Source organism: Eptatretus burgeri, chromosome 9 (assembly GCF_056783735.1).
Source record: "Eptatretus burgeri isolate ZD-2024b chromosome 9, Ebu_testis_v1, whole genome shotgun sequence".
Taxonomy (NCBI): Eukaryota; Metazoa; Chordata; class Myxini; order Myxiniformes; family Myxinidae; genus Eptatretus; species Eptatretus burgeri.
In genome coordinates this window covers 8868617-8884583 of record NC_140969.1, presented here as the reverse complement: position 1 = coordinate 8884583, position 15967 = coordinate 8868617, and the positions used below count along the sequence as shown (strand labels likewise).

The 15967-nt window shown below is 41.2% G+C and overlaps 1 protein-coding gene across 6 annotated transcripts in view; it reads right to left on the bottom strand.

Moving 5' to 3' along the window:
• Positions 1-15967, bottom strand: part of LOC147019491 (contactin-4-like) — a 182287-nt gene that overhangs the window by 75029 nt on the left and 91291 nt on the right. For all 6 annotated transcript variants that reach the window (XM_085894029.1, XM_085894030.1, XM_085894032.1 and 3 more), the window contains exons 6-7: positions 11540-11635; positions 8930-9145 (exon numbers count right to left, since the gene is read on the bottom strand). In XM_085894029.1, coding sequence (XP_085750155.1) covers positions 8930-9145; positions 11540-11635 — 312 coding nt within the window. The remainder of the gene's footprint in view (positions 1-8929; positions 9146-11539; positions 11636-15967) is intronic.

Genomic DNA, 15967 nt, shown 5'->3' with positions numbered 1-15967 from the left:
GATCCTGCATGGATCCAGGAAATATGGGGGTGGGATGGGTTGGAAAAAAAAATAGTAGTGAGGTGGGTGGATAATGGTGGATAATTAATGGGGTACAATGTATGGAGGTCGAGTAAATACATTCCAATGTTTAAATACTCATTTCTAAAGAAATCACCCTCATAATCTCATGTCACATTTATAAAGAAAGCACACACACATTTACATCACAAAGGATCATTTCTATGATAAAGCAACTGCTTGGCCAAGAAATAAAGCAGAAAATTATTTGAATTTTTTGGTTGCTGATATGTTGGGGAGGTGAACAAAATTAGATTGGATACTTCAAAAAATTTACAATGACTCTCTTATACATAGAACCTGCATTAATGGTGACAAGGAAGCTTCGCTTCAGCATTTATGGTAACAAGGAAGGTCAGCATTTATGGTGACTGCTCTTTCACCATAAAGTACTTCCTGTCACCGTTTATGGTCTGATGAAGGATTAATGTATAAATGTATAGGTCAACGCGTTTGCTCTGATGAAGGGTTATAATGCCTGAATCGTCTATTTGCTTCCCATAGTGGTTAGCATATACCTTGGTCAATGTCCTGTTTATTCCATCCATTGTTCTCCCTGTCCACCGATGCAAATAGACACTGGCCTTCATGAGCAAAACCAGTCATTCATGCCATCATATTCTCAAATAGAAAGCTTGGTGTAATATTGTTTACATGAGGTGAAATATGAAAAGAAATTTCACTTTCAATTGGGTAGACAGACAGTTTTTGTTTTTTTTCATTGTTATTTATTCAGCCCATTAAGACAAATGTTTATTAAAACACGAAATTAACTCTTTTGGAAAGTTAGACTTACTTACTCCAACTAATTTTGCAATGTTGTTTCATCAAAAACTGTGCTCACACAGCTACAATTGGGGAAATTATCAGCCAGGTAGCATACATAAAGAAAAATTCAGTTTCCTATTTGTTGTTTAAGGAAATTTCATATTACGAGTCAACCGTTTATTCCTGCTATATCAAACACCCTGAAACCAATGCCTGCAGAAAACGGATTTTTTTTAGGAATGTTAGCCGCATTTTCCATCCAATCATCATTTAAAAAATCTCCCTGGGTAGGTACTCCTATGTCATAAGTTTTGTGTCAATCGCTGGAGAGGTTGCGGAGAAAACAAATTTAAAAGTGAACTAGAAGGACACTTGGTAGAGGGCATACCTCTGCCACGTAATTCCTGATCCATGAGAGCATATGTGGTCAAATACATTTTTGAAATATCGTGCTATATATCGTTTTTGGCCCGATCCCTCAATGGTGAAGAATAACTTTAAAAATTAAATAATTATTGTATCCATATCTGGATCTACACCAAAATTGAATCAATTAGTCCTTGCTACACACCAAACCTATCCACCATGTTCCATCCAAATCAGTCGAAAACTTTTTGAGATACCGTGCTATATATTAGTTTAGCCCTATCTCTCAATGGTGAAGGATCACTTAAAAAGTATCACATCCAGATCCGGATTCAGATCTTCACCAAAATTGAATCAACTCTTCCTTGTCACACACCCAATGTGTCCACCAAGTTTCATCTGAATCCGTCACAACTTGAGATATCGTGCTGCACATCATTTTTGGCCCCATCTCTCAATGGTGAAGAATCACTTAAAAAATTGTAGTAGTCGGATCCGGATCCAGATCTTCACCAAAATCTAATCAGTTAGTCCTTGTCACACACCCAACCTGCCTACAAAATTTCATCCGGATCCGTTCAAAACTTTTTTGAAATATCCTGCACACAAACAAACAGACAAACAAACAAACAGACAGAGAGGGGTGAAAACATAACCTACTTCACTTTCGGTGGTGGAAGTAATAAAGGTGAAAAAGTGAGGGCTTCAACCGACGCACCACAACATGGTCGTGGATGGTTGTAAATGACTATGACGAGTGAACAGATAATTATTTATCACTGATTTTACGTCTTATAATTGACATAAAAAGGATTTTCAGACATTTGCAAAATCAAAGCAACCTATCCATGGGTGACAGCAAAAAGCCATATATTTACAATCTCAAATGATGATGCATCCTCTTCAAAGTCCAACGGAAATCTAGATTGACCCGTAATGTCTTGGCAGTACACATGGGGAGCATTATGTGCTGTAGATTTCACCAATGTCAAAGTAGTTTGTCTGTATTGGCACTTGTGCATATACTCACATGTCTGAATTGCACTCTTTGAAACATGTGCTTCAAAAAATTATCACCCGCAACTGATAAGTTTGAAAGCCAGGAATGGCACACCTTAGCGCAATCAACACTTTCTCATGTCATTCTGTGCAGGAAATGAGGCACCACTCTTCATGAAAAAGGTAAAGTAAACAAATGCTCGATACCAAAAATATTAAGCTCAGGTGGTTGGACTAGGTCAGGTCAGGTCAAGTCAGGTCAGGTATGGGAGCATGCGCCAGAGCAGCGCGTCGCTGCGTCCACTTTCCGCTGGTACTCCAGGGGCCTCCGTCTGGCCATCACCCAGGCAGATGCCTGGCCCATACCCATCTCCTTGAGATGCTGATCAACCTGTTGTAACCACGAGGCACATGGTCGGCCCACTGGCCTCCTCAACTCACGAGGCTCCCTCGCTGAGAGAAACTGGTGAGCAAGATCAGCGTTAGAAAAACGAGCCACATGTCCATACATCGGCAGCTGACAATCATGGACTATGCAGGTAACAAATCCCATTTGAGTCTCTCTCAGCAACCGCTTGTTGGACACAAAGTCCGACCAGCGATAGCCAAGGATTCTCCGAAGAGATCTGGTACCAAAGGAATTAAGTCTCCATCTCAGATCCCTGGTCAGAGTCCAAGTCTCACATCCATAGAGCAGGACTAGAACAGACTTTGATTTTTGGCATAAGTGCTATTCTACATTTGCGTGACTTGGCAAAATGACTATGTTATACTCATTACCCCGCAAATGCAAAGCGAAAAGTATACATAGTCGAGGCTTCGTTTTGTATACAAAGTCGAGGATAGTGGTGGAGTGAGTACACTGATCAGATCAGGAAGTAACACACAAAAACAGAACATAAAACATGCTTGCATTGAGAGGGAAACTCAAAGGAAGAAAAACTGTAAAATTACGAGTCATTTGGGTGGGGTTAACGAGGGTAGAAAAGATCATGGTTATGGATTAGGGACGATGTGAGATGGCATTGAAGAGCTGTCTTGAAAACCTGGTGGGAAGAATGAGATTGAAGAGGATGTGGAATTTGATTCCAGAAGCAGGAAAAACAGAGGAACACACAAGTGAAGGTGAGCAGTTCATTTTACCAGAAGAGGGCTGATGGTGGATTGTGTGAGCCCTGCAGAAGCCTGGCGGGGACAAAGCACGGAAAGAGCAGAGGGTGCAAAGGACAGAAAGGAGATGGTAAAAGACAGAGAAACCACCAATCCATACACTCAGCTTCAATGTGGGAGATTCCAATGATCTTGAAGGCCTTGGTTTCCACAGTGTCAAGCTGAGGAAGATGTGAAGCAGGGGAGCCAGCCCCAATGGGTGAGCAGTACTTCATAAAGCTGTGCATGAAAGCCTTGGTGGTGGATAGGAGTTCAGGTGTGCCACGGAAGGACTTTGCTTGATGGAGGATGCCCAGTTGATGACTGGCTTTGGAGGCCAATGTTGAAATGTGGTTTGTCCAAGAGAGATCATGGCTGATATGAGACCCAGGAGTTTGAATGACTGAACCTCCTCAAGAGGATTGTTCAGAAAGTATGTGGGGGTTTGCCAGATGGTCCTTTTGGAGAGAGATCATGAGAGTGTGAGATGTGTCAGGATTGAAAGACATATTCCAAGTGTCTGACCAGCTTGTGAATTTTTTCAAGGTCTGAAGAGAGGGAAGAGGCTACAACCCACCTCTCATTAAGGATGAGGGATGATACTGCAGAGGGTGGAGTCATCACCAAATAGATAAAAAAAGGATTTTCCAGAGAGTCAGAGAAATCATTGATGAAGATGAGGAATAGGACAGGGCCAAGAACACTACCTAGGGGCATTCCAACCTTGACAGGGAGAGGAGAAGAAAGGATTCTGTTGAGCCACATGTTGGCTATGAGAGTCGAGGAAGTCAGTAAGTCATGTGCGGAGTTGGCCTTGGATGCCATAGGCAGACAGTTTGGAGAGCAAAGTAGGATGCCAGACTATCAAAAGCACAAGATGTGTCCAGAGAGATGGTCCTGAACTCATGTCTGACATTGAGGGCCTCCATCCGTTGTTGGGTGAGTAGAAGCAGCATGTCCAAGGTGGAGTGACCAAGTTTGAAAACCATTTGGTGATTTGAGATGACATTGTTGGAGAAAAGGAAGGTTTTCATATCATCTGCGATGATGGATTCTATGACCTCACCGATGATCGGAAGTAAGCTGAAAGGTCTGTGGTTGAGGGGATCAGTTTTTGCACCTATTTTATGTAGTGCAGTGATGGTGTTGGATTTTCAAGCAGATGGAGGATGACCTAGCACAAATGACAGGGTAAAAAGGGCAGAGAGAGAATGTGCAAGACAAGCAGAGCAGGTTTTTAGGACACACAAGCTGATGCTGTCTGGTCCAGTCGCCGAGTTGAGGGTTGAAAGAGGCTTCCCCACCTTCTCAGATGCAAAAGACACAGAGTCAGGAGCAGTTTGGTATGACAGGAAAGGATGGTTATTGAGAGTGAGTGGTTGGGGACACAAGATTTGGAAGCAAGCACAAAACTGAGGCAATCGGCCTTCTTATGAGGGAAGTCAGCTGTGCTGCCATTTGAAGTGAGGGAAGGGATGGAAGGGAAGTATACACCAGAGACAGACTTGACAAGGTGCTAGCAGGTTTTAGGGGAGGGAGACAAGTTTAAAAGTTCATTCTTGAGGTTCGACAGATGTTGTTTTCGTTTTCTCGCTCTCCTGAGAGTGGACACCCACTTCTTGCGAACTTTTTGGAAAGCACCGAGATTGCCTTTGGACACATTTGCCTTCCAGGAAGAAAAAGCAAGTTGTTGCTGAGCAAATGCCTCACCACAGGATTCAGTGTACCATGTGTGGGAAGAAGAGTGGGATAATTAAAGAGCAGATGGGATGAATTTGTGCATGAGGAGAGTGGGATTCTGTGGAAGAATTCCCAGGCTGAGTTAACATCAGAGGCAGTAGATATGGGGAACCAGTCATGAAGAGAGATGGCTGCTTACAGTACCTGCCAATCTGCTTGAGTGAAATGCCAGCCTTGCTGGCATTGAGGCGGATCTCTGAGAATAGCCAGAGATGTTGACTTTTACAACCATATGATCAGATGAACCAATTGGAGCTGAGAAAGAGCAGGAGATATTTGCAGAGAAGTTGGTTATCACCAAGTCCAGAAGGGAGGATTTGCCATCGGGAGAAATCCGGGTTGGAAATTTCACAGATTGAGTCGGTTCCATAAAGTCACAGAAGTCCTTTGCTGAAGTGTCATGGCCGGTGAGAGAGGTACAGTACCAACACCCAGCCAAGTAGCATGGTGACAATTGAAATTGCCACATGAGGAAGAGAGAGTTTGGATGAATGGTTAAAAGTTTGTCAATGTTGTCTGAGAGATGTAGATGGAGTAGTCACTGTTAGGGGGATGGTACAACACACAGATGAACAAGAGGTGAAAACGGAGGGGAAGTCACAGCCAGAGGTTCTCCTGGGGGTTGGGAGGTGTCAGGTCAGTACAGGGGTCATGAGAAATTGAGTTCTTCATGTAAAAAGCAATTCCATCGCTGGGACATGGTTCAGGGAACGTCTGCAAACTTCTGTCTACACACATCAGTTTATCATTGAGGAACAACTTCATTTCAATTGAGTTAAAGGGGGTAGGGAGAAATTCAAAGGGGGTAGGGAGAAAAAGAGGTGTTATATTTTGAACAGGAATTGGAACATAGATCTGAACACAAACCTGTGCTTTCGCAGTACTTTTTGCATGTGCAATTAGGTCAAATTCACAGTTAGAGTGAGATTTATTTTTTACTTTGTCTGCCTGTCTGGCAATCAAAACAAAATTGAAAATCATTACAAACAGAAGACTTACTGTTTTTAAGGACGTCATAAAGGACACAAGCAACAGGCATGGAGAACTAATTTAACGTGTTAAATTAGGTGATGTACAGTGGTGAGAAAAAGTTTGTGAACCCTTTAGAATTTTCTGTGTTTCTGCATAAATTTGACCGAAAATGTGCTCGTATCTTCATGTAAGTCCATATAATAGATAAAGAGAACCTGATTAAGCGAATAGCGCACAAACACAAAAAAATCTACTTTTTCATTAATTTTTGAGCAAAATGATCCAACGTTCAATTTCTTTGTTTGTAAAAGCATGTGAACCTCGAGGTTAATCAGCTCAATTGAGGGGGTAATTACAGTCAGGTGTTTTAATCAATGGGATGACAATCAGGAGTGAGTTTGGGTGGCCCTGCCTAAAATGAAAAACAAAAACTTTGTCACCATCAGAGTCTGGTCTTCACCACACATGTTTGTGGAAGTGTGCGTGTCATACCCTGATCATGCCCTGATCAATAGATATTTCTGAGGACCTCAAAAAAAGAGTTGTCAATGCTCATCGGTCTATGGAAAGGGTTACAAAACGATTTATAAATATGTTGGGCTCCACCAATCCACTGTCAGGCAGATAGTGGAAGAATGTAGAAAATTCAACACCATCTTTACTCTTTACAGGAACAGTCATCCAACAAAAATCACTCCATGAGCAAGGCATACAATACTCCAGGAAGGTCACAAAGAAACCCAGGGTAACGTCTCAGGATCTGCAGGCTTCTCTTGCTTTGGCTAATGTCAGTGCTCATGAGTCCACCATCACAAAAACACTGACAATAATTGTGTGCATGGGAGGATAGCAAAAAGGAAACCACTTCTCTCCAAGAAGAACATTGCCACTCCTCTCAAGTTTGCCAACGACCACTTGCATGATCCAGAAGGCTATTGGAAGAATGTTCTGTGGACAGATGAGTCAAAAAGTGGAACTTTTTAGCTTAAATGAGAAACGTTACGTTTGGCGAAAACCAAAACACTGCATTCCAACATAAGAACCCCATCCCAACCGTGAAGCGTGGTGGTGGGAGCATCATGGTTTGGGATTGCTTTGCTGCCTCAGGAACTGGATGGCTTGCCATCATTGACGGAGCCATGAATTCTGGATTGCACCAGCAAATTCTACAGGAGAACGTCAGGGCTTATGACCGTGAGCTGCAGCGTAATAGAAAGTGGGTCATGCAGCAAAACAATGATCCCAAACACAAAAGTAAATCTTCAACAGAATGGCTGAAGCAGAAGAGATTTTGCATTTTGGAATGACCAAGTCAAAGTCCAGACCTTAACCCAATTGAAATGCTGTGGTCGAACCTGAAGCGAGCAGTTCATGCAAGAAAGATCACAAATATCTCTGAGTTGAAGCAGTTTTGTAAGGAGGAGTGGGCCAAAATTCCTCTAAGCCAATGTGCAGGACTGATCAAGAGTTGCAGGAAACGTTTGGTTGAAGTTATTGCTGCTCAAGGAAGTGACAAAGAAATTGAATGTTGGATCATTTTGCTCAATAAATAAATGAAAAGTATATTTTTTTGTGTGATATTTGTTTAATCAGGTTCTCTTTATTATTAGCTATTATAAGGATTTAGATGAAGATATAATCACATTTTAGGTCAAATTTATGTAGAAATACATAAAATTCAAAATGGTTCACAAACTTTTTCTCATCACTGTATAAGACGCTGCATCAATGGCATTAAAGTTCTGGAATATTTTTTTCTACAACCTTTAACTTCGTTATTTTATTTCAATTTAATTGTATACTTGAACACTGAAGAACACAATTTACCTTTTTGGAATTTTCAAAACCCTTCCACTTAACAGGACTTGAACAAAATATTATGGCATGTTACGTCATCACATCCAATCAAATTTGCCGCTCGTAGTCCCTGTCCATATCCTTGTTTCTCAAGACTGTGTGGGAAAATGTGTTCTATGAACTCTCTCGTTGGGAAAGTGAAAATTATTACAGAAAAGTAGCATAATTCTCAACCAGAAGTCTTGGAATGGTCATTTACATTTGGAAAAAGAAATAGAATTGTGAAAAAGCTGGGAAAGTGGTATCTTGCAAGGCACACTTGAGTATTTGTACATTATATGCTAGTTTTGAAAACATGCTTTTGCACTTTGTGTATAATACATATGCAATTAATGTAATTGAGACTGATGGTCAATCATAATAAAAAAAAATGTGAATATCTTGGTAAAATTTGGCACAGACTGTCTATATCTTCCATGTCAAGAGGTTAGTGGAGGTGGGGGGGGGGGACTCTCCTCTCCCATTCAGCTAATTTTTGGCATTGCAAAGACTTATCAGGATTTGGAAATTAAAACTAATATTCAAGACAAAGGAGAATTATAAAAGAAAGCTGTTGATATAAAAATGTTTCATTTGTGACTGGAATAATGTTTATTTGCATTTGTTATAAGTTTCATTTATTCATATTTTTCCAAATGTTGCTTCAGGCAAGACCAGAATTAAGATTGCATGGATTATTTAATTTTATAGAGAAAGTTGGCAGGAGCTGGCGAGGGTTGGGGAGGGGGAAGGGAAGGGAAGGAATAAGGTTGCAATGTCACAAAAATGGAGGAAAATGTATCATTTCAATTATTATGTCAATCAAAAAGACAGGTTGGAAGAAAAAGGACAAGACCAAATAATGGCTTTGTGCTTGCATTAATACAATGTTGAGCTGAAACTTGAGAGCATTTAAATAAGTCAAAATCTATATACAATAGTGTTGAAAATTACAAATATATGAAGAGATGACTAAAACAAATATTTTATTTACTGAAACAACACTAAATTGATCTCCTTTGTGCATATGCTGAGTTACCTTCATGGATGATGGTGAGTGAAGTGAAAGCACTCTGCACATTGCTGCTCGTGCTATTACGCCCAAGGACACTGCGCACAAGACAAGCATAGCTTCCGGCGTCTGATGGCAGCACTCGGGCAATATACAGGTCTCCTGTCTTTTGAGAGACAAAACGTCGCTCATCCGTCTTCACGACCATTGGGAAGTCATTAAACAGCCACTGATATTCAACATCTGGGGGTAAATAGAAGGGGAATTACCTGATTTGCAATGTACACTGTTTTCAGTTGGGAAATAGAGGAATAATTTGAAACATTCCTTTCCCAATGTGGAGCAAGCTAAATCTTTTCAGAAGGGTTGAAGACAGAAAAAAAGTTACAACTCAATTAAATGTACAGTATATACAGTAAGAAGCTGATCTTATCATGCTTGTTGTATACCAATATAACAAATTGATAGGGTTAAACATGAAGAAGTAAAAAAATATATAAGCCAAATATAAAAATGGGTAAGACCTATCCTTAAGTCTAAACTAAGTGGACATCACCAAATAAATGACATATACAGTGCCAAAAAATAATATACACAACTGTGAGTTAACTTCAGGATTGATGGTTTAGTGGACAGGAGCAATGAGGAAATTACTTACTAATAGAGACAAAAATAATGACCCTTCCTGGCATGTTACATCTAAGAGCAGATGGAAATAGACTATACAGGGTGTTCCAAAAAGACTTGAACAACTTTGATTGTTGATATTGTTGTGGACCCAGCGTCGTGGGGGAACCATGAGGGAGGGGCTGTCTCGGGTTCCTCTCCGGACTCACCGGGAACCACAGGCCATCACACACGAATAACTTTCGCGAATCGACTGCGGACACCAATAACTTGACCACGTGACTTAGGATCCTCCGTCTAACAGCCGTTTCCCTAAGGACACGTGACCTCCGTATTGGGGGAAATCGTGCATATTTAGATTACCTACCGGATCAAGTGCAGCCATGCGGAGCTGCCAAGTATGTACCGGCTCTTGAAGAGATTCTTGGGAAATAACGTCCCGGCTAAGCTAAGGTGCGGACCATGCTGGACCAATGGAGGAAAAGACATAAACGAGCTGGGAAGATTTCTAAAAACACATTTATTTAAACCAGGATGTGAGGAAAGTCATGTGGCACGGTAATGGGGTTTATTGCAAATGTACAGCAGGGAAGGCAAGGAATTTGTGGGGTGCAGCAAAAGGCAAACAATATAACAAAAGAAGACAGTGCATAATTATCCCAAAAGTTCTTCTACAGTCTTAACTTATGCTGCGACAGGTGCCAGCACGCACACACACACACACACACACACACACACACACACACACACACACACACACACACACACACACACACACCCCGAGGAAAAGAGATAGCCTCGAGAGAGAGAAACAGTTGAGGATTAACGACCTCTTGTTACCTGGCGTGGCCCACAGACCTGCACAGCCCAGAATGCTAAAGAAAGGAGAGGTGGGAGTGTGTTTGAGGAGTAGAAGTGTAAAGCAATGTGGGGTGTAACAGAGTGTCAGAGGAAAAATGTGAGGTGCAGGTAAGTTCAGTTCACTCTTCAGTTTGCTCTGGAAAGAACAGTTGGCCACCTTGCCCATGTTGATTGCTCTTTTGTGTCCACAGTAGATGAGAGATAGATGGTAGAAGAAAGATGTGTGAGAGAAAGGATCCTATCGTATATCATGTAAGAGTCTGTGCATGTAAGTGTCGTTGTAACCTACTGAGTAACATTGAAATTCAGCAGTCCTGGCTCACAGCAGCAATGCATGACCCCATGCCTGGTCACGCTGACTCAACGCTTGTCCTTGCGCTGCCTGTCTCCCAGCAAGGTCCAATGTCAGGTGATAATTGCTCCTGCGACGCTCTTGACGATCTGCTCCCCGAATAGTCTCGCTCCCCTGATAGTCTCTCTAGAATGAGCCGCATACGTTCTTTTTATAAGCCTCGGACCAGGGGAGGAGCCAACCACCAGATCAAAGGGAGCTCTAACGAAATTGGCTCCCCTATTGGTTCATAGCGGCCACAGCCACACCCTGCCAGGCCTCAGAGATGAAAAATGGCTCAGTTGCTTGCCAACAGGGCCACGCACAACAGCTCCCGATCTTTACATGAGGCCATGGTTTTTGAAGGTGCTCTCTGGGCCCGAACGTGTGCTGGCCTTCATTCGAACGTAGGATTTTAGGGAAAGTATTTGCTACAATTTACCAGCACTTCATTTGCTGCAATAACTTTGTTTGCCAATGCACCTCCGAGCGAGATTCAATTTCAAATTTGGTCGATGGGCCGCATCAAGATCACTTGGGAGTAGCCCCTTTCAACTATGGCAGGAATTAAAAATTTAGCGAAGGGGTATCAGCAAATAATGGCTGATTCATTCTCAAGCAATATCATGGGATTTTTCATATCCACAAGCAAGTGCATGAAGGTTGTTAATCAAAAACAAACACTCAGGCCAGGATGCCATCAAAGACATGGACATTTTTTAACCTCAAGGTTTGCAGCAAAGCAAAAATCTCTGTCAAGACTTTTGTTTATTCAGTAAGTAACAATAACTGTCATTTTATCGGATGTTTTAGGATACCTGGATAATGGTCAGGCGGATAGCACAGAAAAACAAGGGCTTGATTTCTCTTCAATTCTACAGGTGATCGTTTCATTTTGAAAAATGTATCCAAGTCTGGGGAGAGAAAAAACATTACTTACGATAAATCAGGATCACATTTCCTTTGAAAATATTCAATGGTGCAGCATATTTGCAATAGATTTTCTCACCACCCATCTGACTTATGGCATCATTTGGCAAAAACTTCTCTTACTATAATTCTTACTACAATTACTATAATTGGGGGTAGTGGGGGACTTACTATAATATCATAGAAGAAAGAATCCTTCCAATAATTCACAGAGCGGTGTTTGTTTGTTTGTCACACTACTCCTCCAGTTCTGGGTGAATTACATCCAGACTTGCTACAGAAGATCAGCATGACCCCAATTAATTTATAGGGGCATTTCTAATCTTTGCCGGTGGTCTTGGCGAGGGAGAGGACAATGCAAATTCTCTATGTAAATGTTTATCGTGTAGCGCCGCCTCCAAGTCGGGGAGGGCATAACAAGTCTCCACCATTTACAGTACAGTATTCCTGTCCCCCCCCCCCATCTTCCAATGCTGTGAGGGGTTTTGAATTATAAGTAGTCTGTATGTTTTTGCTTCATGCAGGCAACCCGAGTTTTTTTTTTTTTGCATATGCAGAGCTGTCAGTTGCCTGTACTCCACCCAAATAAAGGTATGCATCAGAAGTACGTGCTGCATGCTTGGAACAAGATTGCCCTTCAGGTGGGTACTCTGCTTGTATTACTATTTTAGAGGGTGCAAAATGGATTTGCCAGCATACATTATATTACCTCTCAAATAATTCCAAACAAACCAACCAATAAACCACTCTGTTTAATATTCCATATAGAAGAAATGTCAATCAATGATTTAGTTTGATTTTCCTGCAGAAAGTCCAAATGAAGGAGGTTGTATCGAAAACATTTTGGCCCAGCACACATTCACTGTTTTTGTAAAACGACGTCATAGATGTGTTGTGTAGAATATGAATATAATTATCTTATATTATATGGACTGGTGTGCTGGCAGGATAGTCGAGAGCAGGGTTTCTCAACCCACTTTCTTCCATTACCTACCTGGAGCAGCATCACTCAACCCCATTACCGAGCCTAAACCTAAAGTGGCCTAAAAACTTAATGGAGTAGTAATTTTAAAGCAGTTTATGATCATTTTAATTCAACATCAATCAGAAATCAAATAGGATAGGATAAATTGGATGTAGCAACAGGTAATTCAATGGGAAAAACTTGCACAGTTTGTTTTTTTTTGTGACTAGCACTACCAATCCAGGAGCTGTAACACTCAAGGCACATCACAAATCTGCTTCGCCTTTCAATTTGTTTTGTGCTTCCGTTTTTATTGCCAGAGACGAAAATGCTGACTCATAAAGGTAGGTAGAAAAAAATGCAATGAAGACTTGAAGAGCTACATGGCTGATCTTTGGGAATACAGGGAGCATCTTGCCCATACATTGGAAAGGCTCAGGCTGGAAATTCACTACATTAAATTAAAATGACAGAAACAGATACATTCAATTAAAAGGATTAAATACAACCTAAATTTAATATAAATGTGCATGCATATATAATTATAGGGCATATCTGCAGGGGTGTGTGATTTGAAAGTGAGATTTTTTTTTTATATTCTTGATTTGAAAGCAACCTTCCATTACCCTCCTGCACATCCCAAATGACTGCCTTAGGGGTAATTACCCCATGTTGAGAACCCCTGATCAAGAGGCATGCACACTCGTCTCTGAGCTATCTAGCCTGGGTTTGAATCTCGACCCAGCAAAAATATGTTATCCTGGTGTTTCACAGGCATGGTGATGCATCAGTGTGTGCATTATCCCTTGGATGGACAATAAACTAGATTTCCCATTTTCTAGTGTAATGTTGTGGATTTTAATGATCCCATGGTGTTATTCATGAAGATTATAAAAGTCATCACCAGCATGATGAACAAAGTACAAATTATTTCCTGGACATGAGGAAGCAAGTGGTCTGGTCTTCTTGGAGGTTCCTTGATGTCAGGTTACACTGCTTGCTATCTCAGAGTATGGTTGCTGTCTGGACAGCAACTTCTGCACTATAAACAGATTGACCATGTGGTCTGTATGTTAATGGTCTTCTACAGATAGGATGGGCAACCAATTATTATATCGGTTTAAATTAGAACTAGCAATGTACCAAGATGTATTGGCGAGAGAGGCGGACAGGGATACTGACCGGATGTGTATGTTGCTTGTGTGTGAATGGGAGATGGTTTCTGGGGATGGTGTACCACAAGAATGATGGGCTGAATGACCTCCTCCTGTGCCAAGGTTCCTTGTACATTCTTGTATACCATGTCTTTCCAACTCCAAGCCCCTCCCCAAACCCCCCACCCCCCCCACACACACCCATCTCCCATGTCCCACATTCTCCCTATTTGCTGTCTATGAAAATCAAGTTGCTATTTATGTAATAACTTTGCTTTTATGGTAACTTTTCTGCGTCTCTCACCTTATGAAAGTCTTCTTCGTGAAATGTGCTTTTGCAATATACATATACCAAGTACCATTATGATCAAGTTCATTAGATGCTCCCACATAGATGAGATAAGGTAAAATTTATAATATGTGATGAGTTATCACAAAGTCCATGTCCTGATATAAAAGCAACACTGCCAACAATAAAAGTTTTCATTATTTAACACCAAAGCCACTAAGCAGGAATAACTTTGCTTTATCTCTCAAACCATGAATTCAGAGCTCTCATCACTTCAACCACAATTAAAAATCGGTCTCCTCAATTGATTGGTGATTCTTTAACGTGTAATTGTTGGAGTCATCAACAGCTAGATCTATTGAGCCTTCTTCTCCATTTGAAAGCAGCACAAGGCTGTAGGGCAGGATCATTGACTGAGGCACAGCTGGCCTCTTATGCTGGTGAGGGCAGGAATTTGGAATTTGGCCATGGTGCCAGCAATAGCTCACCTACTTTTCGTGAGGGACACCATGGGATCTTTAATGTCCACCAACGAATGCTAGTAGATGGGACACCCGTTTAAAATGGCACACATATTGATGGATCACCCTGCCTGTGAAACACCAGGATGACAATTTATAGCTGTGTCAGGATTCAAACCCAGGCTTGACAGCTTAGAGGCGAGTGCGCGTACATTTAGGACATCCTGTCAGCCCTGATCTAATGAGTAAAAGTGGTTCAATGGCCATTTCAAGTCCAGCAATAATGGATTGGGTAGTGAACAGCATGTTCCTTTGGACATTGGCATTCACATTGTGTTATTTTTTGTTTCCTCTTTCTCGTGAATGTGTTTGCTTTAATAATATCCTTGATATTTTTGCTGCTGATAAATTATATAAACTTTAGAAGTCTCAGATTATAGCTCAAAATGATACATATGGCACAACTATAAAAGCACATTAAGAAAAAAAAATGCTTATTAATGGCAAGCAAACACTCACTTTTTCTTTACTGTCACATATTTAAGTCTCGATCTGAAAATGTTGTGATGACTTCACAAATGATATCCTCAATCAAACTTTTTCCAAACCACTAAGATTTTTTTTAACTCTCAAGAAACAACTCAATCAATCATCATACATAGAGCTGCTTTACAAATCGCTGTGATAAAGTCATAAAATGACTACATATCTATCCGCAACCCTCCTATTTTTAGCTTATCTGGAATTTACATTCCAGATAAGGTATTGCCACCATACACCATCCATCTGTCTGTCCGTCCATCCGTCTCCTTTTTTGACTTCTCCGGCCAAACTGCTGGGCCAATCTGGTTGAAATTTGGCAGCAACGTTCCTCTCATGACTGGTAACAGGAATTGCAAAGCTCGTTCCAGTCACATGACTTTCAGTAGGTCAAAATGGCCGACTGAGTAAATTACATAAAAAATCTCCTCCAGACCCACCAGTCAGAATGCTACCAAATCTGGGTTGCAACATTAGGCTCGGGTAGGGATGTTAATCATGTAGTAGGGATGTTAATCAACATTAAGCTCGGGTAGCAGAAGTCATGCGGATCACCTGACCGGAAGTGTGTCAAAATGGCCGACTTAGTCAACTTTTTGGGAAAATCGCATCAATTCCTGTAAAAAAATATTCTTCTCCAGTCCCACCAGTCAGAATGCTACCAAATTTGGGTGATAACATTAGGTCAGGGCCCAGATAAGCTGCAATTCCAGTGTTCCTGTTTTTCTGTACTTCCCTATAATTAATGATTGGAAGGTTACAAATCACCCACAACTAAAAAAATCTCCTCATTATTCCCACCTCTGTGATTTGGTCTCAATTTCTTATCTTGCCCATCTGTTTACTCTAGAAACCAAGTTTCCTCCATCATGTGAAAGTCCAGAATACCTTACTCAAATTACAGGACC